This window comes from Gavia stellata, chromosome 17 (genome assembly GCF_030936135.1).
Source record: "Gavia stellata isolate bGavSte3 chromosome 17, bGavSte3.hap2, whole genome shotgun sequence".
Lineage (NCBI taxonomy): Eukaryota > Metazoa > Chordata > Aves > Gaviiformes > Gaviidae > Gavia > Gavia stellata.
The window spans coordinates 3,306,578-3,334,516 of record NC_082610.1 but is presented as its reverse complement, the minus strand read 5'-3'; the positions used below and the strand labels follow the sequence as shown (position 1 = coordinate 3,334,516).

Sequence of the window (27,939 nt, the reverse complement as noted above, 5' to 3'; positions counted from 1 at the left end):
AAAGTAGACAGCAATTGCCAGACTGGGTCTCAGCTGCTGCCTTTCTAAATCTAGTATTTTGTTCCTGGCAGAAGCCAACTCCAGCTGCTTCAGGGGAAGGGTAAGAACACTTCCATTAGGCACATCCCTCCCTTCTCCCCCCAGTTAGGTCCTATTCTAATCTGCAGTAATTAGAGATTGATTTAGACTTTGATGAATGAACTTTATTAGGTCTTCAAAATTTGTTAGCATCAAGTATACAAATTCTGAAAACTGTTGTCAAGGTAAGCTACCAAGTTCTTTTTTGATCCTCTTAAAACTTGTGTCCCTGAAAATAGTTTCCAGCTATAATATATCTGAAAAAAATGTTCTCATTACCTGAAAGAGCACTTTTACTTTACCAGTTTTTGTATTTGTGACTGAATGTCCCCTATTCTGGGTTTACAAGAAGCAAGAATGTAGATTTTCATTTCACTTACATCCCACAGTACTATTAGGTTGGGTTTTTTCCCTCTCATTTATTTATTTCTTAATGTAAACAAACCCAATCTTTTCTGAATTTTCTTCTTAGAAGTTTTTCTGTATCACGCTTTCCACCTCCCTCCCTTTGACACTTCTTTTTGTATTGCAATGCAATACCTCTGTGAAGCTGAGGTGAAGTGTACCACAAATTACTTACACACAAGAATTAAGTTTTCTGTGCCATTTTTCCTACCATTTCTTAAACATTCAAAGAACTTATTTGATTTAGACTGGTTTTCTAAAAATAAGATATAGGCAAGTCATCTTGTTCATCTGTCTTCCCCCAATAATATTTCCATCAGCTAGCCAATTCTAAAACTGGATTTTAAAAGAAGGTTCATGTTTCAAAAAATTGTAATGCTTCTATACTTGGTGTAATAACCACTGAACTGGAGGAGACAGATCCAACTTGATATTACCTACTGAGAGAAAAATAAATAGGTAGAACACAGCTGTAGTACAGGCTGTCTGGCAACTGATCAAGTCAATCAGCATGCAAGGACGCAGTGACAATAAATATGCTGTTGGCATCCTATAAGTAATAGTACAGCATCCTATTTTCTTTTGAACAAGTGTGGTACAGGAACAAGTAACGACACTGATATTATCATAGTGGGAACAGTAAAAGAAAGCATGACAGCTGTGAAATTGGCACAAGAAGTCAGAATTATATTCCCACTTGTGGACATAACACATTTCATCTCAGCTACTACATAGGAAGAATTCCTCCTTGAGGTGCCTGAAAGTTCCCTATCCTCTCCTTGATTTAAAAGAATTAACTTGAGAAACCTGTAAAGTGCACTAGTTCTTTTTTCCCTTTCTAATATGCAACTCTATTTATCAGCACCCGGTCTGCCTGCTGTTAAACGATGTTTGCACCATTTTTTATTTTCTTCATATTATATTCTGGATTTAACTAACCTAAGTAATCCTGTAAGTTACTGTCTTAAGTAATCTACTAACATTAGCAACTCAGCAACAAGCAAATAACTTACAATATAACCACAGCAAATTGTTACTCCTTTTTTTACCAAGAATCAGTAACCATTATTGGTTCATGACATTCACCTTTTGCTTCACAACCCTATCATTTCTTTATGAAGGTGCTTTCCATGTTTTTAACCATTAAAATACACCACATAAGCGAGTTTTCTCTGTTATTTCATCAACATATGAGAAACTCATGATTTTTCTTTGTTTAAAAGAAGTTGATTAATATATCTGACTCCATTAAAAAGTGGTTTTAATAATTCCAAGCAAATGAGTTGCAATAGTTGTAACTTGCTGATTTGACCCCAGGCAACACTGACATACAGGTAATGCACTCACCAGCCTTCCATACTTCACTCTCATATGCTGTATAGCTCTCTTTTGGGAAGCAGGCTACAAGTTTAATACAATAAACTGATGAAAGTAGATTCGTGCCTCCTGCTACATTTCATTTGTTTACCTTGACTGGGTAATTGCTGCCAGCGGAGACTGGTTTCTTAACAATCACGTCTTGTTGCAGCTTCTGTAGCTCTGCAATCTGTCGGTCTTTCTCAGCAACTGTGATTTGACATTGATTTCGCAGTGCCTGGGACTCTGAGAGGAGGAGGTTGTTTTCCATTCTGAACATAAAATATTAGACTAGACATTAAATTATGATATACTACATACAAGTCAACGAAAAGGATAAAGTTGTACTTACTGTTATTTCTGAAATAAATAATGGTATTTCTTGAACAATTATACACAAGTATGGAGCACTATATGAACATTCTCAATACATACTTCAGTTTAAAGACAACTGCTAAAAAAAAAAAATAAATCATAAAATAAAGCCTGGCAAGTGGTTAACATCCTGTTTGCTTTGTTGGCTTGGAGACGAGAGAAGTTCATTGGCTGTAAAGATACTAAGATCTGTAAACGCAATAAATACTTCAGCTACCTAAAGAATAAGGTTGCACAGCAGAGCAACTCCAGGTCGCAGCTGTGTAGAGCGCTGCTCAAGACAGCCAATCTACCCTGTTGCAAGTACACAAGTATGAAAAGGAATACCCTAGACTCAGAAGACTCAAACAAACAAACACGCCACATCTCCAGAAACTGCTGTCATACACAGGCAATATCACAAAGGGCATAAGAGTAATTTAAATCCTTTTGAATTCAATTTAATATATGTTTTTAAAGTTTGGGAAAAAGACTATTCCTGCTGTTCACTGGTTAAGCCTACAAGTTAGAATGAGGTTTGAATATTTCATGCTAACTTGCTCAAGTTTGCAAAGATAAATGTGGGGCTGGCTTTTTGACCCCCTCCCCCAAAAGCTTCTAGTACAAAACAGATATTATCTTACACAGATTGAATTAGAGATCTAGAAATTGCACTAGGGACAATAAAATGCAGTAAAGCATTAGGATACTGCCTACTGGCCTCAAATTCAAACAAAATTATCTTCACTGCATGCTCCCGCACTTCGGTCTCTACACAAGTTCAAAAGCTTGAACGAGAAGAGCAGTCTAAGATGACCAAACCTTGATCTGCCTCCACTGAGTGCCACTTAAAAATGTTTACTGCCTTCTCTGAAGCAGACTTTATGAGGCATTCAAAGAATTAGGCCCAAGGTGTCACATTATTCATTTGTCACAGATGATGCAAGATGCGAACAGTGCTGAAGTGAGCTCTTGAAATCTACAAAAATAATGCTCAAATGTGAAATGAATTTAATTTTCAATACATAGTTGGGCCAAACATGCAACACCTGTGACATCTTTTAAAAAAAAAAAAGATACTTGGGAGGGGCAGAAATGCTCAGCCAGATCAACCATTACTCTAAGAAGAGAATATGATACCAAACATTGACATAAGATTCTCAAACTGTAGTTCCATATATCCAAGTCACCAACAGAACAGAAAGCATTCAATTAAGACTGTTTGAAACTTTACATAAACCAGGAGACCATTACATAAAGATACAAGGAAAATGGTGAACAAAAACAACCCTGCAGAAGTTGATTTTGCACATTACAGAAATATTCTTATCCTACTTCCTGCTAAATTGTATGTAATTCTGGGTTTGTGTCAGTTTTATGTCAGGTTGTGAAGTCACTGAAGAATTCTAAACAAATACTATTTGATTTTAACATTTATACCTTAATCCAGCAAGCTCATTCTGGTATGATGCAATCTCTCTCTCAGTTTCTGCTTGGAAGGCTTTTGTCTGATGCAATGCCTTCTCCAAATCATCAACCTTGGTCTTCAGTTTTGATATTTCAACAGCTGCAAGGCTGGCTCCTTCTTTAGCCTACGTTTAATAAACACGGTTAGTGAACTGGAATGAAAGCTAGATGGTTGAAGTTCTATCAGTGCTAGAATTCTGATTACAGAATAATGTTTCTTCCCCATTTGCTCCTGTTTAACAGGACAATTACCTAAACTCCAAAAATTGTAAGCACACCTTCTCTAGTCACACGATGTTTTCTTAGCACTCACACAATTTACAAAGTTAAACTTCGGAATCCATAATGTCTCTAAGCATTCTCTGCGTAAAGAAAAAAAATTGCAAAGTGATGTAGCTAATTAAAACTTACCAATCTTTCCCTATTGCTCTGAGGCATATCCAAATTACTTTTAAAAGAATTTATCTCATTGATGCTGGTGCAACTAATGGAAAATGAAGCTGTGCCCTGTTTTGTTTCAGAAGTTACCTTCTGATTGCTGAGTTCCTGCAGCAATTTGTCTCGGTCATCCTGAAGACTGGCCATAGCCTTGGAAAACGCTTCAATCTGGTGAACATAATTCCCACACTCAGACGAGAGCCTGCTAATCTCTATCTCACGACTAACTAAGGTCCTACAGATATTTTGAATTTCATCAGCAATCTGATCAAGTGTAACCTTATCTGCAGCATCAAAAATAACCTGATTCAGAAGAGAATTTTCTCTGAGCATACTGATAAGATGTAATTTAAAGCCATCCAATTTAGCTTCAAGTTCATCTCCTTTCTTTTTTTCAGTCTTGAGTTCAGATGTGTATTTACTCTGAAGTACCTTTAAGTCCTCTATTATCCTATCTCTATCATTCTGCAGAGCAGTCATTGCTTTCCCAAAGGCCTCATTTTGGGACCTCAGCTCACTATTTTGAGACTGAACTTCTAACATCATCTTCTCCGCAAAAGCATCAGGTTCGCCTCCATGTTCCAGTGTCAAACGAGTCTTACTGTATTCCTCATCTGCATCCTTAGTATTTCTGCCTCTTGATTTCTGGAGTTCTTGAATCTTCTTCTGATCTTCTCCATACTGCTCATTTGATACACATTCTTTTTTCTGAACACTATCACTAGTTAGCAGTTTCTCTCCAGATTCAGAAACAAGTTTCTCTTTGTTTAATGATGCAATTAAAGATTCTAAATCATTTACTTTAGACACTAATTTTTTATTTTCATGTTCCAAAGATACAGCAGTATCCTTTTGCAGTTCATTGGAAAGTTGCATTTCTTTTATTTGTTTTTGAAGATCATATTTTTCTTGTTCAAGGCTTTTAATAAAATCCAATTTCTGCTTAAGTAAGTCTTTCAGCTGATGGTCTTTCAGAGACAACACTTGGTTAAGATCTTCCCTATACTTTATCAGCTGTGCACTTAGCATTGCATTTTCAGAATGAAGATCATCTATTTGATTGAGAAGCATCCTTAATTCTTGTTTCAAAGCATTATTCTCACTTGCATTGCCAACTATAAGACTGTCCCGCTGATTTAAGACATCTTGGTGAAGATGTTCCAGCTCTTTGTATTTAGAAAAAAGATCATCCCGATCATTCTGAAGAGACGACATTGATTTTTTAAAGGCATCTATTTCACTGGCAATTGCAGCCTTATCTTGACCTGCTTTGTCTGCTTTCATCTGGAGATTTCTCAATTCATTTTCCATCCTCTGATGGGACTCCTCAGATTGTTGTCTCTCTATCTGCAAAGACCTTAGCTGAAGTTCATACTCTTCGATTTGTTTTCTATGTTGAGTCTGTATCTGAATCAGATAGTCAGAAATTTCATCACGTTTTGAAGAAATGAGTAAGGAAATTTCTTTGTCTTTATTATTTAGCATGATCTTCATTTGCTCAGAAATGGTAATCTGCTTCTGCAATTCAGCATTCATTTTTTCCTTCTCAGCTAGAAGCTGTTGCAATTCTTGTTCCTGTCTTGTAAAATTACTTTCCAGAGCTTTTATCTCTCTTCCTGCACTTTTACTGTTCTCTATGAGATGATTAAGAGAATTATTTTCTTTAAGGAGTGCTTGCAAAGCTGCTTCTTTGGACTGAAGAACATTCTCCAATTCTTGCTGCCTGTTAAAAAAGAACGTATTTTCTTCCTTTATTCTGCAGAGCTCTTCATAGCGTTCTATATCAACAGATTTTTGCCTCAAATACAGTTCATCCTTTGTCTCCTCTACCACAGAATATTTGATATTCAGCTCTTGAATCTGAGTAATTTTGTCTTTCAATTCATCTTGTAAAGACATTATTCTTTTATTACTGTCTTCTATCTGTTTCTCTTTATTTTGGATGGCTTCTTTGAACTGCACTTCCCAGGTTTTCATTTCAGTGATCACCCTGTCCCGGTCATCCTGAAGAGAGGACATACACTTTGTAAAAGCAGCTAATCGTGCCAAAGCTGCATTCAAATCTGCTTGAAGTTTCTTGTTTTGAGAGTCCTTAATGCTAACTTCCTCTTGCAAACCATGAATCTCACAAATTGCCCTATCTTTTTCTCTCTCAAGGGCACCGTGTCTTTCCTCTAGCTTCAAAAACTCTCTTTTGTGAACCAATTTTAATTGTTGAAGATGAAATTCCAATTCTCTCTCATATTCTCTCTTTTGAATTTGTAGTTCGTCTTCTTTCTTCTTAAGTTCTTTCCTCCAGTTGAGATTCTCATCTGTAAGCCTGTCCACTTCATTCTTTGACTGATCCAACAAGTTCATCTGTGAAGAAAGCTTTCCCTTCAGATGATATATTTCCTCATTTGACTTCGCAAGCTTTTCTGATGTATTACTTAAGTCCTTTTCAAATTTTTCACTTTTTGACTGTGACAGCTTCACAGATCTTTCCAAATCCAGGATCAGCTCCTGAAACTTTATAGAATCCTTTTGCAAATGGTTGATCTCCTGCTGTTTCTCCTTTAAGAGTTCTTGTAATTCTTTTGTTTTGTTTTTACTTCCATTATTGTCCCTCTGAGCACTTTTCACCTTCTCCTCAAACATTTTTACAAGATGTAACTGCTGTTGTTCTTTTTCTCTAATCACGTTACATTTTTCTGCCTTTAATTCTTCCAGTTGTTGTAACAGCAAGTTATTCTGTACCTGTGCTGATTTCATTCTATCAGTAAGATGATCAACTTTTTTAATGTGATTAAGCAATTCTGTCTCAAGAAATTCTCTCTCATTCTTTACTTTGTAAGAACTTTCTTGTACATTTTCTAATTCTTCCTGTAACAGATATTTATCATCCTCTAAAATCTTAACTTTTTCATTTAGACTAACAATTTCTTGTGTAAGAGTTTTACATTCCATGTCCAGCTTTGTTAGACAATGATTTTTATGGTCCAAAGATTTTTCAGTTTCTTTTGCTTTTTCTAAAATCAATTTTCTTTCTTGTTCTAGGACAAGCACATCTTGTTCTTTTTCAGAGAGTGTTTCCTTTAACACGTTAATGTCCTTTAACAAGGATTCATTCTCATATAATGCATCATTGATTTTAGATTGCATGTCATTTTGGTACACTTCCATTTGAACTTGGAGCTCTCCCAAAGCTGCTTTAGTTACAGTGATGTTATTATGAAGGACACCATTTTCACTCTGAATTTTCTCTAAAGCCTGCTTTAGATTTTCAGAAGTTTGTTTCAGCTCCTCATTTTCCTCCATTAGCTGATGATTGTGTTCAGTGAGTTCACGAAGACGATCCTGGTGTTCTTGCATCCTTGCCTCTTGCTCACGTATCTGCCTTTCTGCTTGACTTTGTAATTCGTCAACTTCCATTTTCTTGGATTCACCAAATTGTTTCAGTTGGTTCTTAATAACCTCATTTTCATCAACGAGTTTTTGTAAATGCTTCTCAAGGGCTTCCTTCTCAGATTCTCCTTCCCTGAGTCTTTGAATAGCCTCTTGCTTCTCTTTTCTACTGAGATCAATAACTTGCCTCATATCTGCTATTTTACTACTGATATTCTCATATGCCTGAAGAAGTGATTCATACTCCTGCTTTAATTCACTATGTTTAGCCTTCCATCCTGTTAATTCAACTGTCTGAGAATCTTTTAAGGTATTTAGTTGGAAAGAAAAGGCCTCTTTTTCCTGAACTATAGTCTCCATGGTGGATTTAAGACTTTCACATGCCGCGGTGAGGTTTTCGTTTTCAGTCAACAGTCTAGCATTTTCAGAAACAAGGCTCTCCTCTTCAGACAATGGAGAAACAGTTCTTGAACTTTGCTTTTCTCTGCCAAGCTCTAACAAGCGTTCAAGCACACCTGTCTTGTTCACCAGTTCTTCTCTTTCCAACATCAGCTTATCAATCTGGTCTTTTAGACATTTATTTTCTCTCAGGGCTTCTTTACGTGATATTAAAGCCGCCTGTAATTTTCTTTGAAGGCGCTCTCTGGACTTGTCTTCTGCTACAGTTCTTTGCTCTTGTGGTTTAGAATCATTTACATTTGTGGTTTTTGCCAGCGGCTCTTCAGTCATGTGCATTTGTTTCTGGATTTGACATTCTGTTGCTTCTCTCAGTTTAGTTTTCCCAGAGTAATCAGTCTCTGAGAGTTGAAAACAGGCGCCTTTGCCTTGTAACTTTCCTTGAAGGGAGTCGCTTTCTGAACAAAACTCTCCCAGTTCTTTTTCAGTATCATTTTCTTCCTTAAGGGTTTTGCATGACACCACAGGTCTACTCATCTCAGCCTTCTCACGTAGCATACATAGCTCTGTCAGCAGTTTTTTGTTTTCTTCACTGAAATGTTTTACCTCCTTTTTCATATTAATTAGTTCCAAATTGGACTTTTCTAAACAACTGAGAAGTTTCTCTTTTTCATTCTTCATTTCTTCAAATGCTGTTTTGTAATGGTGGGCTTTTTCTTGGCCCTCCTTTACAGCTTCGTTTAATAATTCCTTTTCCAGATCAAGTTTATCTTTGAAATCCGTAAGTGAACAACGCAATGCTTCTATTTCCTCATTCTTCTCTGCAAGCTCCTTCTCAGCTTCAATTCTCAGTCTCTGCAGTTTCTCCTGGCTCTTCTTGTAATCCTCTTCACTTTTTTTAATAAGTGCTTCTTTCTCATTATTCACATGTTCAAGCACTGTCTTAATGTCTATAGCTTCAGCCTCATACGCTTTCAGCTTTTTCTGTACCTGCTTTATGTCCTCCAACAAGCTGCCCTCACATTGCTCCTGGTACTGTTCCTGCTGCCTCAAAGAGTTTAAGTTGACTCTTTCTTCTCTTTCATCACCAAATTCAACTGATATTTTTCTCAACTCTTTCTTTAACATTTCTGTTTCCTCCTGAAGTTTTGCATAATTACTTCTTAGTTCTTTTAACTCAGTGTCTTTACTTGCCGCTGAAGTGATCATGTTTTCTGACTCTTTTAAGGATGCAACGTGAACCTTGCTTCTTGGTTTGTCCGATTCCAGATTCCTTAGGTCAGCTGCTGCTTCTCCCAGCACTGCCTTAGGTGAAGCCAGCTCTTTTCCCAGAGGGTACTCTTCTAACTGATTAAAGTCAAGTTCTTTACATTTTGTTTGAAGAACTTCCCAGAGTGCTTTATGCTCTTGCTTGAGTTGCTCAAGGTGGTTTTTTTGTTCATCAAAATCTGCTGCAAGTTTAGTGTGCTCTTCCCTTTCTTTCTGAAATTTTTTCATATCTTCTTTCGTGACCAAAAGCTCCTTCTGTAAGGCTTCTTTTTCTTTTTTTAATTGATTCATGACGTTAATGTCATTGTTGGGGTTCAGACCCTTCTTCCTGTCCCCAGCACTTAAACCAGGCTCTTCTGAACTGGAATTTTTCAACAATTCTTCCTTCTTCTTAACTTCAGATGTCACCTTTTCAAGAGCTAAGAGCAGCTGAGAACGTTCCTCTTCATATGCACTTGCTTTTTCATCAAGCACAGATTGCATATGAGCAAGCATAGAGTCTTTTTCCTCTAAAGATTTTAGGTTCTGCTCACATATATTTTGTTTTTCAGCAATGACATCATTTAGTTCTGCAACACTTTTCTGAAGTTCTTCTAAATAAGAGGCCTTTGAAGACAAAATTTCTGTCAAATCACTTATTTGGGCATCTTTTTCCAAAAGTTGTTGCTTCAAAGTTCCAAGATGAGACTCAAAATCTTTATTTTGTACTTCAACTAGTTTCAGCTTGTCTGTTAACTCATTAACTTTCTTCAACAACTCCTCTGCTTTTTTTTGCTCCTTTTCTATTTCTTCCTGTCCACTCTTTTCTAGTTTTCCAACTTTTTGCATTAGATCTCTTCTTATTATCAATGCTGCTTGAAGTTTCTTTTTCAGATTCTCTTTTTCCTTGCCCATTTTCTCAAGATTAAACTGCATCTCCTCTTTTTCATTCATTAAATCTTTAAACACAGCTTCTCTACTGCTTAACATAACCTGACTATGTTCCAGTTCTTTCTTGCAATCCTCAAGTTCCTGCAATACTCTGTTTAGCTCTCCTACCGAACTATTATGAACAGCTTCAAGGTCTTGAAGTTTGGTATTTAATGTATTTCTCTCTTCAGAAAAATTCAGCATTTCATTAGACAATGATTCCATTATCTGGGTAACAGAACAGTCCTTTTCTTTCAGTTGCTGGCTTAGGCCAGAAATTAAATCCTTCTGCTGATTTACCTGGGAAGTTAAGTTTTCGATGAGTTGATCTTTTTTTTCCATCTCTTCAAGAAGACTTGCTACTTTTTTACATTCAACGTGCAGTTTTTCTTGACTGGTTCTTACTATTTCTTCTGATCGATTTATCTTGTCTTGAAGAAATTCAACCTGCTTACTTATTTCTGCAAAAGACTCTTCCCTCTCTTGCAAGACAGACTGTTGTTTACATAATGTTTCCTTGACTGTGACCATTTCTTTTGACAGACATTCAATTTCAGATTTGTATTTACCCTTCATCTTTTCAATATCATTCTGCAGCAACTCCTTCTCCTTCTCAAGTGACTGCATACTTTTTAATTCATCTTTCATGATGTCTATTTCTTTCTGTTTTTCTAAAAGCACCAGTTGCAATTGTTCTCCTTCTTTTTCTTTGCTCAATACAGTGGTTATCAGAGTGGAGAATTTTTCCAACTGAGTTTTACTATCAGTTAGCTGCAGTTCAGAATCTGAAGTCTGTGCCTTCTTTTCTGTACACAAAAGCCTACTACTAAGTAATGGAGATAAGGTTTGAGTTAATTCCTCTTTTATAAGATCCAGCTCTTGCTGCAAAGACTGGATTTTGCTATCCTTTAATTTCATTTTACTTTCTAAACTGCTCAATTGCTCAGTAAGATTATCATTTTGTAAAGTTGCCCTATCAAGTTCTGTCACCCATTTGTTTTCTGACTCAAGTAGACTTTGTTCTAGAGTTTCAAATTTAAGTTCTAATTTAGAAAGTTCTTCACCCTTCACACTAACCTGCATCTGTAACTTCTCTTTTTCAGTCTTCATCTGCAGTTTGACAGCATCTATCTGCATTCTTGAATAATTCTCACTGGTTTCTAGTTTTTCATTGATTTCTCGGAGCTCTTCCAATTTCTTTTGCAAATCATTTAGAGATGTAGTAAGTTGTGCGTTTTCAGCCATCAGTTTATCAGCATCTTCTTGCAACCGATTTTTTTCTTTCTCCAAAGACTCTACCTGGCACTGCAGACTACCTATTAAAAGCGCATTGTCACGGCAGTCTTGAGAAGATTTGGAATTTACATTGTTCAACTCCGACTTCAAACATGCTATGTTATCTGCCTGTTCAGTGCACTTCACACGCAGAGACTCCACAGCCAATTCTTTTTGCTGTAGTTCTTCTTCCCATGTACTTATTTGGTCTAGTGCTTTTTGGTGTTCGTTTTTAAGAGAGTCAAGTTCAATTGTCAAAGAATCCATTTTCTTCTGATTAATATCAAGCTTCTCATTCTTTTCCTGAAATTCCTTAGTAAGGTTTTTCACAGCTGCACCACTTCTCTCTAATTTTTCTCTGAGAACCTCAATCTCACTAGAAAGAACATTAACGTTGCTGTCTGCCAACTGTATACTGGTATCTTTCTCCTTTAAAGAATTAAGCAGCCCAGCAATAACTTCTTCTTTTTTCCCAAGAGCTGCATTCAACTCAGTTCTTAGTTCATACTGTGCTTCAATTTTCTCCTGAAGAGATAAAAAGGCATTTTCTCTCTCATGGACTAGTTCTTTAGATTTCTGTAGTTCTTGTGTTAGTTCATGGACCTGACTTTTGAGCTGAGAAATTAAATTTGTCTTCTCTTCATCTTCCCTTGCTTTCTCCGTCAGAGTTTTGAGGAGACTTTTATTTTCCGTAAGAGATGACTCCTTTTCTGATAAGGACTGGTCCATGTCAATTATTACAGTCTTCTGATGCTGTATTTCTTTTTGTAAATTCACTTTCACTTCCTCCAGCTCTACCACCTGTTTCTTTAAGACCTCACATGCATTCTCTTTCTCTTGAAGTTGCGTTTTTAAATTCTCACTAGATAATGAAATATTGTTGATGGTTAATTCTTTTTCTGAAACAAGTACTTTTAATTGTTCTGCTTCAGAGGCTAAAAGCTCCAACTGTTTCTGCTGCAAAACAGAAGATTCCTGTACCTCAGAAAGCTGTGCTTTTAAACTGACGTATTCATCTACCTTTTGTTTTAAAGATTCATCCTTCTGTATAATTGAATCATTCAACTGGGATGATTTTTCTGTCGCATTTCTAAGCTGATATTGAAGGTCAGAAATAACCTCCATATTCTCAGACAGTTGAACCCTAAGTACATCAGACTCTTCGGATTTATCTTTTAATAACTTTAATTCTTGGGCTTGCCTCTTAAATTCATTTTCTTTTTCCTGCATTGCGTGTCTAAGCTGGCTGGTTTCAAAAGCCAGGGCTTGTATCTGGTTTTGCAGACCTGAAATGATTTGCATATATTGCCCTTCTCCTGCCATTTTACTATCTTTCATTTGCTGAATCAAAGTCTCCTTTTCAGAAAGGAGAGTTTCTTTTTCTTCAGAGACCATTTTTAAGTTTTCTTTTTCAATCAAGAGGCTATCAATTTGGTCCTTCAGAGCTAAAATATTATGACTTTGTCGGGACAAGTGTGAAGTTAAAGCAGCTACTTCGTCTGACTTTTTCATTACCATAACATTAACTGTTTCAATGTCTACTTTCAATTTTTCATTTTCTAGGGCTGCTGTATGTGCTTGTTGCCTGGCTGAAGTCGTTTCAGACTGTTGCTGTACCAACTGTGACTGAAGAGCTTCACATTCACGTGACTTCTCGCTCAATAAGCTTGAAAAGTCCTCCTTTTCATGCTTAAGCACATCCACTTCTTTGCTTAATAGCTGTAGCTGATAATTTAACACTGTACTTTCTTCCATTTTTTCAGAAACTTGCCTATGAAACTTCTCAAGTTCTGAACCCTGACTTTTTACAGTCAGGTCTCTTTCCTCTACCAACTGAGCTATCTTTGTTTTTTCATCTTTAAGATTTTTAATTTCATCCTGCAACTCTACAATACAAAACTTACTCTCTTCCATTGCCTTACATAATGAATCATTTTGAAGGATTTTCTCTTCTAGAGACTTCTTCGCAGCTTCAAAATCCAAAGTTACGCTTTGAATTTGTTCCTGCAGTAGTAAATTCTTTTCTTTACTATGGCTGAGCTCTTGGGTTAGGCTACTGCATTCAGACAACTTATTATTTAACATTTCTTCTGTCTTTATTTCTTTGTCTCTAGTATCCTTCAGCTGAATGAGAAGTGATTGCATTTGTTCATGCAACTGTTGTGTCTGTTCCTTGCTTTCAAACAACTGATCAGCTAGCACATTACATTCCTTTGTTTTCTCCTGCAGCTGTTCTGCAACTGAATTTTCTTTTTGCTTGGCAAGTATTGAAAGTTGTTCAATCTCTTTTGCCAGAGTGTTTTTATCACAATTTAGTACTGAAAGAGTTTTTTCATACTCAGCAGTGCTAACAGATAACTCATTCTCTATTTCTGCCACAGCCTGGATTTTCTTTAACAATTCACACTCTTTTACATCCAGGAGTTTGGACAAATTCTCATTTTCAGTGATTAGTTGTTCCTTCTCTTTTTCCATCGTATCTATACTTTTTTTCAGATATTCATTTGCTTTTATTTGCTCTGCCAATTTTTCTTCTTTCCCTTCAAGGTCTGTCTGCAATTGCTTATTAGCTGAAGCTTTCTCCTGCGTCTCTATTTCCATCTTGTTAATTTGTTTATGTATTTCATTTAATTGGTTATTAAGTTCTTTGCAACATGTCTCTTTGGCTTTCAGATCCCCAGTTAATTTAAGTTTAGTCTCTTCGTGTTGCAGCTCCAGAACTCCAAGCTTCCGCTCTAATGAAATAATGAACTCTTGTTTCTCTTGTAATTCTTTTTTAACTGTTTCCTGATGTTCATTATGTTCTATAAGCTTCCTAGATAACTCAGCCAACTCTTCATCTTTTTTAGCATTTTCCAAAACCAGTTTGTTGTATGAATCTTTAATTGATTTTAACTCATTTTCAAGTGCCTGTGCTTTACTCTCTTTCTCTTTAAGCAAATTGTTCCATTTTTCTTTTAGAGTATTGTTTTCCTCAAGCTGAGATTTCAAATATTCAATTTCTTTTCTTTGTTTATCCTCCGTTTCTTGTAGCTTTTCAGATGATTTACTAATTTGTTCTTTCAGCAAAGTAATTTGTGACTCACACTCCGCAAGTTTGTTATGATATGCGACATTGTTGGCTTTGATTTCAGAACGGAGATCCTTAATTGTAATGCTGTTCTCACTGCTTTGTCTTATTAATTCCTCATTTTCTTTGGTTTTAGCTTCATTCTCAGCTCTAACTCTTTCTAGCTCTAGTCTCATTGTATTACTTTGCTCACAAAGGACAGATATCTTCACGCTTGCATCTCTTACATCAGCTGTTTGTACTTCTTTCAGTAAATGAGTTTCCCTTTCAGCCTTTGATAAAGCCTCTTCCATCCCTCGTATTTCTTCCTCTTTGCCTTGCACTTGATGCTTCAGGATGATAACCTGTTCAGAATATTCTGTCATACTCAAAGACAGGACAGACATTTCCCTGTCTTTTTCTGCCAGTGCTTCTTTAAGATTATCAATTTCTCTTTCACATTTCTGGAGATCTTGAATAAGTTGAGATCTTTCCTCTAAATGGCTTGTATTCAGTTTGTCAAGCTCTTCATTTGTCTGGTCCAGATCCAGCTGCATCGACTCTACCACGCCATCTTGTTTCAAAGTCTAAACATCAAGAAAATAATGTTACAAGAATACTTCAAACATATGTTAGAGAGAGAATGGAAGTTACAATCCACATGCAGAACGAGTATCTAAGGTAATCTATCTGTACCCAACTTTATAGTCACAAGATAACCGCATTATTTTTTAGATTGTTTTAGCATACAGGAAGTTCAGTGTATGAAATTTTTAGCAGCTAATGCTGTTATTTTGCTGACATTTAAATGGGCCATGTCAAAAGAACATAAAATTTCTTCTCTTATTTTAATGAGTTACCTTTTCCTTCAGTGTAGCAACTTTTTCTGTTAGATCACTGATGACTGTTTTCTGCTCAGTGTTCTCCACTTCATAAACACTGCATTTCTTTAAGGCTTCATTCAGCTTAGTATTAAAAATAAAAGTCAATGTGATAGAAATAAATAGAATTATATTAAAATTGCAATGTTAGAGTTACAATATTAAGTTTATGTAACAGTGGATTTTATACTTTGAAATTAATAAACAAGGAAACTTATCACCCCAATAAAATATAAATACTCTCATGCAAAGCTCTGTTTTGAGTCTAAGAAATCCCTACACCCAACTTAAAGCAAAGCAATTACATGAAGTGAACAAAGCTGTAAAGAAATAGAGCAAAAACCTTCAGATATGGAAAACAGCAATATTGCTGCTGGAACACAAATAGAAAGTTATGGCTAATGCTCGCCAGTTCTAATGAATTAAATACTATTTAACCACAACTTTAACTTACTTTTTGCTCAGTATGCACAAACTTTTCACCAAGCTCTTTGTTCAGAAGATCCTTTTCTTGAAGTAGTTTCCTCAAAGTTTCAATTTGTTCTAGTTTTTCTGTCATGCTCAACAGTTTTTGTTCTTTTTCTCCAAGAGAAGTTTCAAGGAAACTATTTGTGTCACTTAATCTAAGAAGAAAATACATGTTTAGATATTTTGAAAACAAAGCTTGCTTTAAGCTTTCTAGACTTATTAGCCCAAACTATGTTCCTAAAAGAATACTTATTTTTTTTACACATTCCGTTTAAACTTCCAAGTACAAACCCAACATTACCACAAAGAGAAGCGCGAAAAATTGTTACTTGATATAAGTATTTTAAGAGATTATACTTCTTGTTAGAAGTTTAAGCTTAAAGCAAAGAAAGCTAATCCTGTACAGAGCTGCAAAGAACCTTTATTTTACCCTTTAAGCTGCTCATTCAAACCAGAGATCAGAATTTGATGCTTTTCCGCATCTCGCATTTGTTGGTTGCGTAATTGGGTGAGTTGAGTTTGCAAACGTTCATTTTCATTCTGCAACAAAATAATAACGAAGAGGATTATCACGTACAAACACCCAGAACAGCGCAAGATAACCGGAGTCATGAAAATCTGACTCTTCAGGAGATTTACATCCTACACGGTAATAGAGACCGTTATTCTAGCAGTTTAGCAGACATCAGTGCAAAATACAACACTAATATCACAAGTTCAGATGTGATATTAGTTCAAATAGACGCAACCCACCTTTCAGAAAAACCTCCTTCAGCAATGCTATGATAGCATGAACTCAAGGACGATTGCTGTATACCCAAAACAACACACACACACTCTCATACTGTGTTAAGGCAGCTTACTTATCTTAACAGGGGAAGCTACTGCTTTGAAAAAATACTTTCCTCATTGGTTTGAAGACAGTACCAAACTTTCAAATTTTTTTTGCCTATTTTTTCAGGTTGAAGGAATGCAAAAACCTGCACATGGGGGATTGTGGAGAAAAGGAAAAGGAAGCAAGCTTCATTCACACAGCTTTTTTTTTTTAAAAACACAGTACAAATCTCCTACTCTAGCCAGATCCACTGCACCAATTCAAAAATAAAACCACAAAAAAAAAATCTGACAACAGCAAACAAAACCCAAAAGCAAAACACATATCCAGAATCAACAGCAAAGAGGACAAACATGGCAAACTTGTCACCTCTAATGAAAATAAGCTAGCACTTTGGAGGAGGCAGAACACACCTGCACCGCCCTCAATAGCTGCCCTTCTTCATCTACACCAAACGTTACCTGTATTGAAAGGCTTTGTTACAAGATTCTCAAGTAATAATTAATATAAGGTTGTCTTTAATCTTAAAATCATTAATTCTTTTTTATATATGTGCAACTTAACAGATAAAGAACTATGAATAATGCACCAAGCCTGAAAGAGTTTGAGTAAGAGATCAGTTCTGTCATTTAGTGAAAGTAAGGTTTACAAATTATCATAGTAACTTGCCAACCAGGAAATATTAAAAATAACTTTTCTGATAAATATTTACTTTACTGTTCCTTTTGGTGCCTTCATTGAATAATTTTACAATATATATCAAATTAATATCTGGGGGTTAGATTTTATATCTAACTAAATATTAAATTATTAATTATTTTTTATGTATTTGCACAGTTTCTTTTCTATAAATGCATGTGTATATCTATATTAAAAATAATAATATACACACATGCATTTATAGAAAAGAAACTTGAGGGATGTAAGAAGACGGAGACATATGCTGGTAGTAACAAAAGCTAATTCTGGACCTTCTGACAAAGGCCCCCTACAAAGAATAATTAAAATCATGTTGCCTTTTACTCTGTTTCTAAAACAAATAACAAAGCTTACTTCCAAACAAGTTTCTCATTAGGATGACTTTTATTTTTGCTGAACAGAAGTGACAGGCTTCAACTTCAGAGCATAATATAGTATGCATACAGTCTCTGCCAACATAATTATGAAGTGTAAGGTAGGCTTTAGACATTTTTGCTAGCTGCAAATTGACGTTTTTGTCTTACTGTAGGCTATGATTGTAAGAATATAAACAGAGAATAAAATGATTCTCTTATATAATCAGGTTTTATGCAACTACAAAAGCTCACCTGAAGAGCCTCCATTCTACCTTGAAGCTGCAATCTATCTTCCAAATTCTGACAACGCTCTTCTAGAAAAAGAATTTGTTCCTGCAGTTGATTTCTTTCCAATTCCAACTCTTCAACCACACTCCGTAAACCTACTTAAGTCAAAGAAGAAAAATTATTTCAAGAAAGGTCTTACTACAATTCCTGAAGTCTAGAAACGGTTTCAGCTTTTTATTCATGATTCTCAACAGTGTTGGGCACAATCAGATCTCAACCATTTCCAGTGGAAATGCCTGAGGCCCTACGTTTCCAAAAATTAGATGGCAAAAGTACCCTTAACTGTTGAAAAACCAAAATAAAGTTGCATAGCTCAAGAACTCAGAGAACCTGGCAGAAATATTCTAAACAATATTGTGGCTCAATCAATAGTGTGTTTCTTGTTACTTTAATTACAAGTTAATCCTGTACTTACAAGATCAGATCTTAAGCAATTATTAATAAACAAAGTAAACTGGTCTGTATCAAAATTTGCAAGTGAGCCTATTCCATTTTAACAATAAAGATACATTTGCAGCCTTTACTGCCGATATAAAAACATTTGCATTAAAAAAATAAGCATTTGATTTTTAAATTAAAAGCATACAGCAATGGAATGCAATTCTGTTTTGCAACATAGCAGTTACACAGATTGGAAACACATTCACAGGAACAAGACTCATAACTTAAACACATGATCTCGCCACATAGGGTATTTCACGGGCACCAAGGCTCAACCAATTCCAGTGTTCAGTCATATTTATATTCTACTTCTGAACCAAAACTAGGCAGTTCATCCAGCACGCACATGCTTTAAAATGAAAAGGAAGAAAACGCAAGCCAAAAAAATTCAACAAAGATTAGAATACACCACAAATGGGTTGTTAGTTGAATTTGAAAACAAAAATAGACACAAAATACAGATGCTGTGCATGCTTTAATAAACTGTCTAGTCGCTATCACACCTGCATTAGGTGAAGTGTACTCTGGCCACCAACCTCCCATATTTTCTCCTTCAGCTGAATCAGTGCTATCCAAGGTGACGTTCAATTCTTGAAAGCATTGTTTTCTATCAAAGCTGTATTCCTCCTATGCACAAAACATGAGAATGAAGTTTAATTTAAAGAAGAAAGGAAGCAAGGGTAAAATATATATTCTGTTATTAAAAGCGTAGTTTCAATTAAAAGTCCTAAAACTCAGCAAGTGATTCAGGTGCCTAAATGTTAAGTATATGGGATCTCTGTGGACGCTAGAGCAACCTGCCCAGCTTCCAGCTATTATTTCCAGAAAAGCCAAGTCTCTCTCAGGTTTTGTATGGTATCTGCCAGGCCTTTGAAGACACTCTCAGGTATATGAATGGCCAACAGATAACTATGTTTGGATACCTTAACTGGTCCCTTGATTTCTACAGTTAATAGGGTCCTCTGAATCTCAGGGTAAAGTATCAGAGTTAACTAAACATAAAATTATGCTTCCAACAGTATGTTAATGTGACAGTGTCGTCCTAATTCTTCTCACAAAAGATTATGATTTTTTCATGCAAGTTACAGCACCAACTACCTAGAATTACACCTGAGTGAAATGACACTGCTTACTAATTATTCAGGAAAGCTCCACCACCAAAGAGATTTCTAAAGACTGTATCTAAACCAAAAATGGCCTTAACATATTAAGCATGCACATAGCTTCAAGCATGGGAATTACTCCAGAAGGAAGCTTGTTATTTTAATGTAAAATTAAGTAGACTCATTACTCAAAGACTAGAGAGGTGTGCTGCCATTCAAATATCTCATCTTCTGGCTACATACATAATCATTAAATTTACCAAAGTTTTCAGCTAGATAACCAGTCTAAGTTCTTAAGCCCTTTATGTATTTAAGTGTAAAGCACCATATAAATAATAGTACTTTCTGTATTTTTATTAACATACAGGTAAAAATAAACTCTTATCTCTTTCAACCCACCTGAAGCTTCCTGCTGGTCTGACTGCTTTTCCTTCTTGCCTGCTGCAGCCTGCCCATTCCTTGACCTGTGGTCAGTTCCTCCTCCAGCTCCTGTTGCCCTGAGACCATGGCTGGATCAGAGCAGCCAGGAAAGAACCAGTCATCCTCAATCAGTTTTGTGCCACAGGAAAGCAATTACATTTATATCAGACACTACCACATGAAAAAGAGACCAGGGACAGGCTGAAGTCCCTATGAATGACTGACAGGAACAAGATTAAAGAAGCAATACATTGCGTTCACCTTGTGATTTCCCTCCAACATTACTATGTAGAACATAAGAATAAATTCTGCATATCTCACTAAGAAGAAGCAAACTGAAGTCTAACTTCACTTCTTCATCAGCTCTAAATGAAGACTTTATACAGGAGACTGGAAAGGGTGAGGTTATGCTTATACTAAAAAAAATGCCAACCAATTAAAATGCCAAATTACATCTCATTTCAATTTACCAGGTTAAAATACATCTAATTTGTATGATAAAGGCATCAGCTGAAACAGCTGTGGTTTTTATAATCTGAACAATCACATTCATTTTTATGGAAATTACATGTGTCCCTTTCAACTTTTATTTTAGTATGAGCTACAAAGCCAGATAATTTGAGGAAGTCACAAGCATGTGTTACACTGCAAACTGGCATCAAACCATCTCATCATGAATTAATAATACTATTCTTTAAGACAAATTCGGAGTTACTTGTAAATAAACACAATGAATAAATTCAGAATATGAAAGCTTAGGTATGCATTCTGTTCGTTGTTAGAAATTACTTTCCATTTAAAGTACATTCCCATCTGTTTTGTGATATGACAAAACATGTTTGGGGTAACAGATTAGGAAATAGATGTTTCATGCAAAGCAGACAAAACAGAACAGCGAGTGAAAGAAATGAAAATAAAGGTGGCTCCATACTTCAATTGAAAATTAATTAATTAGATAATTACAAATTTAGCTTTCAATTTAACCACATCACTCCACAGTTGTCCTCACAGCATGCAAAATTCAGAGAACTTATGTCGATGCATCTGTGAGGTAAACACCAGAAACCATTAGGAGATTCAGCCCTACTGGGAATACTCAGCTTCCACCCGAGTCATCCAAGGATTACAAATTTCATTAACACACAATTCTGTAACACCTACTAGATTTAAGTTCTTCCTCTAATATTTCAAATTATGTACTTAACGTTGTCAGAAAAGATCAGAGGAAAAAAGTTAAAGAAGAAAAAAAGTAATGACCCTTTTAAAGTAGGACTGCTAAATTGGATTTTACTTCTGGTTTTAATTACACTTCAGCTTCTGGCACTGTCACTTTATCAGCATTCATTTTACACACCTTTGTTTATTGTCAAGTATAGATTCTACTATTTATTTTTTTTTATCATTATACATACTTCTTCAAAACTGGCATTTATTTTTACGGTTTTGATCACGTGCCTTAAAGCTCTGTTTACAAGAACTGTCACTGAAGTCAGTGAAGCAACTCAAGGAGCAAACATTATTCCAGATAAGAACTTAACACCTTCTTTGGAGAAAAAAAGAAAAATAAAAAATTCAATTTCTTGGAAGTTGAAATCAAGGTAGTCTGTTTTTAAGTATAATCAGAATGAATAACACACTGTCCTTTAGAATCCCAAAATATTTAGGCTTCTAAGTATTTGATAATGAAAAAAAATAATGACATTACCATTGTCACATGAAAAATGAAAGTCTAGAAATTGGAGCTTTAGAATGATTTAGAACACCTAAGCAAGTGTTAAAACACTTTCACTTAAATTCGGCATTGCTTTAACAACAATTAGTAAGTAAATACTAATGTTTTACAGCAGCTTCGGGAGCTTTTCATTTGCAATTATAGCTAACGTAAAAACTGAAGAACTTCCCAGAACACCTTTCTTCAGATACACACTGCATTTAAATTCACTAATGATGTGTCTGTATTTCCTTGTGTCACTATTCACACTAAGTATCACAATCTTTAGTGGTTTGCAGAGGAAACAAGCCCCAGTCTATAAATGTAATCACTACTGTCACCCATAGACTGTGATGGAATAACTACTGGGTTTAATATATTGCTTAAAATATCGGTAGCTAACATTAATGCGTGCAAGTTCTGCAATTTATGGGATGGAATATAATTGGTTTTTTTAAAAAAACACTACTAAATTTCAAATACTACTAAGAATATTTAAATAGAGTTTGATTCTTACTTAGTCACAACCACTTGCAGCAAGCCAAGAAATTTTTCTCTAGATAAGGTTACAACATAAATATGGAGTCAGCTGTTACTACAAAGAAAAATGAAGAAAGATGATTTGGTTAATATAAATGAAGGAACAGGTATTGCAAGGCAGAAGAAAAAAAGTTAAAACCAGCAGTTGTTACATGTATTGCTAGAAACCACATACCATCAATGGCAAATCTTATAAGGTACTGTCGGTGGTTTCCTCAAAAGAAGCAACAACAGAAGAAATCAGCAACAGTACATTACAAGTTGCCATCGCTGCAGGAACCTGCATGCACAAAACTGATGGGAAACTATGTTCTCACTGGCTGACCAAATCACAGTGTAGGGTAGGAGTGGAGGGGGAAGGGACGCTGAGTGCTCATCAGGTGTAACGGCAGGAAAAAAGAAACAGAAAGGTCATGCTTCTCCCAAGGGGAAAAAAATGCAAAATTAAACACGGACTGACGCAGATGAAATTTTACAACTGTTATTAATACTGCATGTGGATCTGTAGTTACCACAGATGAGATAACAGGTAGTTTTAACGAAGGGAATCTTATTCTCTTTCAATTCCAAAGCATTACATGCGTAAAACCCTCAAAAAGAAGAGACATGATCCTTAAAACATTTCTATGCTTACATAGTGAACTTCCAAATTGATCGTGTAAATGAAAAATAATTCAATCGCAGATTGAGAAGACTCAAGAGAAGACTCAAATTAACTAACTGCATTAATTATGATGGTAGGTTGTGCACCTTAAAATTTGCCATTAATCCCCACACAGTTAACTAACAGGACAAAAGTTATAATAAAGTACTGGATGGCATGGAAAAAAGCAGTAAAAACTTAGAAGCTGCTTCACCTTCTCATCACCTGTTTTATTAATAATTTAGAAAACTACAAAACCTGAGATTATTTGAAATGTTATTTTCTGTAGGTAATTTAGTATTTTTAACTAGCTCCAAACCATTGCCAGTTAATACTTTTCCACTGACCTATACAAGTGATACTTACTAACAGATTACTAAATATTCTAAGAAAGGTTTCTCATTAATTATATTTAAAGAGAAACTCTGTCTCAAGTACATTTTACTAAAGCACCACCTTATTTCATCAAATCCAAACCAACACTATGGTTTCGCATGCCTTCACCGGTTTTTCTAGGCAGGCAGCTTTAATATTTCAACAGGGAACTTTCTACCACTGATCATTCATATGGAGATGATAAGCTTTCAAAGCAAGTTCAAGCAGTCTTACAGAGCAGCAACTCAGATGGCAAACAGAACAAGCACATCTACTCATAAAAATGATACAAAAAAGATGGATGTACAAGCAACAGATTCAAGGAAATAGGAACAAGTAGAAATTGCAAATTTAAGCAATTTCACTAACTATAGAAATCTTATGACTACAGAAATGAGTCATAGTCGTGTGCTATCAATTCAGTCCGAAGTACAGCAGACACACACCTCTATATATATCTCATATATATATATCTATATATATCTATCTCACAATTGTATCGTAAACAAAATAATTCACCTTCTCTCTCCTCCTCAATCTGAGCCATTCTCAAGGCCATAGCAGATTTCTCTTCTCTGACTTGATCGCGGGACTCCTCTGACTCTGGTACATTTTCTTGCCATTCCAAGAGCTGACTCTGCAATTCATCCACACTACCCGATTCACTGGCCTAACAAGAGAAATCACACATGAAAATACGTTACCAAATCCCACTGCAAATGTAAATAACATTTTAAGTTGGCAAACCATTCACAGAGAAAACAATCCATTGTAATTCACCACTTTGCATAAATAAAAATCTATGAAAGTGATGAAAATTGCTGTTGTAGATTATATAAAACGCAAGCCTGGCCACTTCGTAAAATATCAAAAATGCTACTGCCAGTTACACTTTTAACTTGAAATATTTTTAAACAAAAAATGGCTTTTTTAACCGAAATATTTTTGTTGCACATTTTCATCTTTGCAGTCTTTCAAAGTAAAACAATATTCAGCTGTCTGTACGTGGGATAACAAATCTCTATTAACTTTTTTCCGTTAACAGAATAAAAATATTTCTGCCTTTCCATCAAAATAAAAACTATTAAGATTTTACAAAAAAAAAAAAACAAAAACAATTTCTCCACAAAATTTGGAAGAAACAATTCTTTTTTAGCAAATATAATTAACTGTTTCAAACTGGCTCTGCTGCTAGAGCTGCACAAAGTTACTGTGTTTAATGTATACTGTTAATCCATCTAAAGCCCTTTCACAACATTTTCTGAGTCTTCTCACTTTGTTATCCAGACCTGTACATTTGTCAAAGGTACAGCTATTACTTCCTTCTGAAAGCTATTTGCATTGTATACAAAGTAACAACCACACTTTGATGACTCGTGTTAAATGTAACTAAATAAATACTAAACTGCTTGGAAAAATATAATTTAAGATATGTGGAAAAGTAAGTAGAAATTAAATTTTTTAAGCAATTCAAAACCTGCCAGCTTGTTATCCAACTGAACAGCTACTGACAATGACAATTCCATATATCACTAAATTAATTTTCAGCTCCAAAATCCAGCTAACGCACTTTTCAAAGTCTAATTAGCACTGTTTGAGTTAATCAGTAACTCATACAAATCAATTTTAAAGCTAACCTGTGAAGCTGCCCTTTTTGTAACTTGGTCAAGATCAGCTTGCAACTTCCTTTGCTGCTCTTCATAGACTTCCAGCTTAGTCAGCAATTCTTCTATAAAAACACAATAGATTTGGCTCATTAGGTCACAAAACTAATAGGAAGATCAATAGAATTTTAAAAGAACGATTCAAAATGAAAATTCAGATGATAATTCACTTCAGTTAGAAGACCTCTGTTGGGCTGTGTTGTCCCTCTGCCTATGAAATTGACTTCTTTATTATCAAATATTGATGAGTGCTTTAAATCTAACCTGCTGACAATTTTGACTGATGAACTGAAAATTCTCCTGGTTTCCATTTACAGAAAGGAAGTCAGAGAAAATAACACAAGGTGAAACAGAAAAATCTCTCGCAGAGCTCTACTTTAAACTATCTGAGGTTTTAAGTAAAAATTCTCTCTCAAATCCTTACAAAAGAAAAATATTTGAGATAATTCTTAATTTACTTGAAACGCACTGCTCTCAGAAGTTCATTGTATATGCTCTGATAAATTTTCCAAAGATGTTTGGTCTCATTTTTCCTCCTAAGAAGATGCCTCTTCCACTTCCTGGAAAAGTTTACACATAGCCTGCCTAAGCAGAAATGCAACAAGAATTATGCACAGGTAGATTTAGGGAAGGAAAAGCTGAGCTGTAACTGACTTAAATACTGCACGCTATTGTTCAAAGTTGCATGAAGTCACATCAGAATCTGTTTTAAAAAAAAAAGATACACTTTGAAAATGAAAATGAGAAAGTTCATTTATGTCTGTCTCTTTACTTTGAAGCATCTGCAAAAGAAAAATAGATTTTTTTTTTTTACCATTTTGAGTTCTGATTTCATGTAACGATTGCAGTTTTGACCGTAATTCTTCATTTTCAATTTCTAATTCTGAGACACGATTGTTTAAGGCAGATACATCATTGTTCTTCGATGAAAACTAGAAGAAAAAATAGTTACGAGTTTTTCAAATGCATCAAACACCAGAAACACAGCAAAGTCCGTGCAACTTTTGTTTCTGATTTTTTAGTAATATTCAGAATAGCTGTTTTTCTATTATTTGAAAGTGCAATAAACGAACCAATCTCTAACAAATTTACTCCTGAATGCTGGTAACACCAGTTTGTACTAATTTTTGTTGAAACTTCATCCTGTGTCAACATTTTATGTCCATGCAATTTTTATACATTTATTGATACATAAAGATACTTTGAGTAAATTATTTTAATATTCTATTTACCCCATACTTTACTTTTTGCAATCAAATTTGCAAGCACAGTAGTTTAAAACAGGCATGGATTATTAACCATAATGTTACACATACATTTTTTATTTCATCCTCCAGTTGTTTGATTCTTGATTTAGACCAAGCCTTCATTTTCAGAAACTTTGCTTCAGATTTGCTGGCCTCTTCCGTTTTCAATTTCACTTGTACTAAGAAACAAGACACAAAAAACTTATTTAAAACTCTAGAAAGATTATTAATACAAGACCTGTGTTTAATTCCTCTAACAACTGGAAATTATACACTTACACAAGACAACCGCATTTAAAGAAAAACATAACAATAAGAGATGTAGTGAGAAATTTACAGTTCATGTGATTATCTTGGTATTCCTATAACCCTCACTATTACAGTATTTCATCACAGATACTTTTTAATTAGTGTGGTAATAACTCCCCCACCAAATTTAATACAGTTCTACTCGCAACAGGTATGAAATTGGCATACAATACATAACAATCTGGGGCAAAGGAACCCTTCACATGTAACAACTGTTTAAATAGGATACCTTCTAAATCTTCCATCTTCTCTTTGGTTATAGAGTCCAGATCTTTAACTTCTTTTGAGTTAGTCTGTCCACTACCACTTAATTCTGCCACTTGTTTCTTAAGCTGAAACAGGGCCTGATCTTTCTCTTGCAGCTCAGTTTCATGTTTCTCTTGGATTTCATGCAGTTCAGCATTATATTTCTCCTTAACTTTTGTCATTTCAAGCTCATGTTTCTCCATCATGTCTTTTAACTGGGCTCTCATTACATGTTTCTCAGCATCCAGTTTAGACTGGAGGTTTTCTTTTTCAGACAGAAGTCGTTTCAGGTTTTCATTAATCTCCTGTAAAAAAACAAACAAACAAAAAAAACCCCAAAACCACAACTCCTTTATATTTTAATGCAAAGTATTTTTAGTACCATTGTCAAACAATATCTGTATTCCTATATACGTTAGAAATCAGTGCTACTGTTAGTAACCCAGCTTTACTACAAAAGCTACTCAGCTCGGACTTTCCAAGACAAAGTGGGGACTTCTGCAAAATGGCATGATTATTTGAGTGTGAACTACATGCAACATCTCTCATAGGTGAAAATGAAGTAAAAAAGAATGTTTGGTTCTACGGAATACAAAAAAACCCAAGGAAACAGATCTCTTTAACAATGAACCCAAAGATGAAGGATGTTCACTACAATGCCACCCAGGCATTGCCACCTACATCCATTAAAATAAAAGTTGCCAAATTGATCTAGTTCTTCTTTACAATATTTTGTTGCTAACTAATTTTCTGTTAGTGCTTATTCTACTTTTAGCGCCCTTACATTAGTTATTTTAATACATGAAGAGGTAGAAGAAATTACAGATCACTGTAACAGAGCAGTCCACTCACATTAGACCTGCGGTTCAAAAAACTACTTTCATGATACATAAACCTAGGAATATAAACTGTCCAAGTAAAGAAGCTGTGCAGAACAGCAGAGGGAACATTTCCAAAATATGGTTAAAACTGCTTACGTAAATAAAGCAAGGCTTCCTCCTATTTTAATACTAAAGCTGAGATTCCGTGACAGTTTGAAGTGCTTTAAGCTCATGTTGTCATAGTCAGACCTTCCCCCTACCCTCAAGCTGTGCATTTCTGCCCCCTCAACGCGCTAGCACTAGGTACCATCAGTTCTTGCAGAGCATCACTGGAGCAAGATGCATCTAACCCAAAAGAAAAAAAACAACAAAACCCTGCATAAGGCATAACAAATGGGAAGGACAAATGAAACAGGCTTAAACTACCGTGGATCTTAACTACCTGAGCAGGACATCTACCTGGGTACATAGCTGAAACTATTTCTAGTAAGATTTTCATTCTGGCAGCCCTC

The 27,939-nt window shown here is 35.3% G+C and overlaps 1 protein-coding gene across 2 annotated transcripts in view; it reads right to left on the bottom strand.

Moving 5' to 3' along the window:
* Positions 1–27,939, bottom strand: part of LOC104259124 (actin, alpha skeletal muscle B) — a 66,061-nt gene that overhangs the window by 25,711 nt on the left and 12,411 nt on the right. Inside the window, exons 1-3 of one of the 2 annotated variants that reach the window (XM_059825749.1) lie at positions 11,134–12,854; positions 3,634–3,785; positions 1,952–2,111 (exon numbers count right to left, since the gene is read on the bottom strand). The exons of the other annotated variant lie outside the window; for it this stretch is intronic. Coding sequence (XP_059681732.1) covers positions 1,952–2,111; positions 3,634–3,785; positions 11,134–12,849 — 2,028 coding nt within the window. The 5' untranslated portion in view covers positions 12,850–12,854. Of the gene's footprint in view, positions 1–1,951; positions 2,112–3,633; positions 3,786–11,133; positions 12,855–27,939 lie in introns of those variants that run through there. 2 annotated transcript variants of the gene reach the window in all.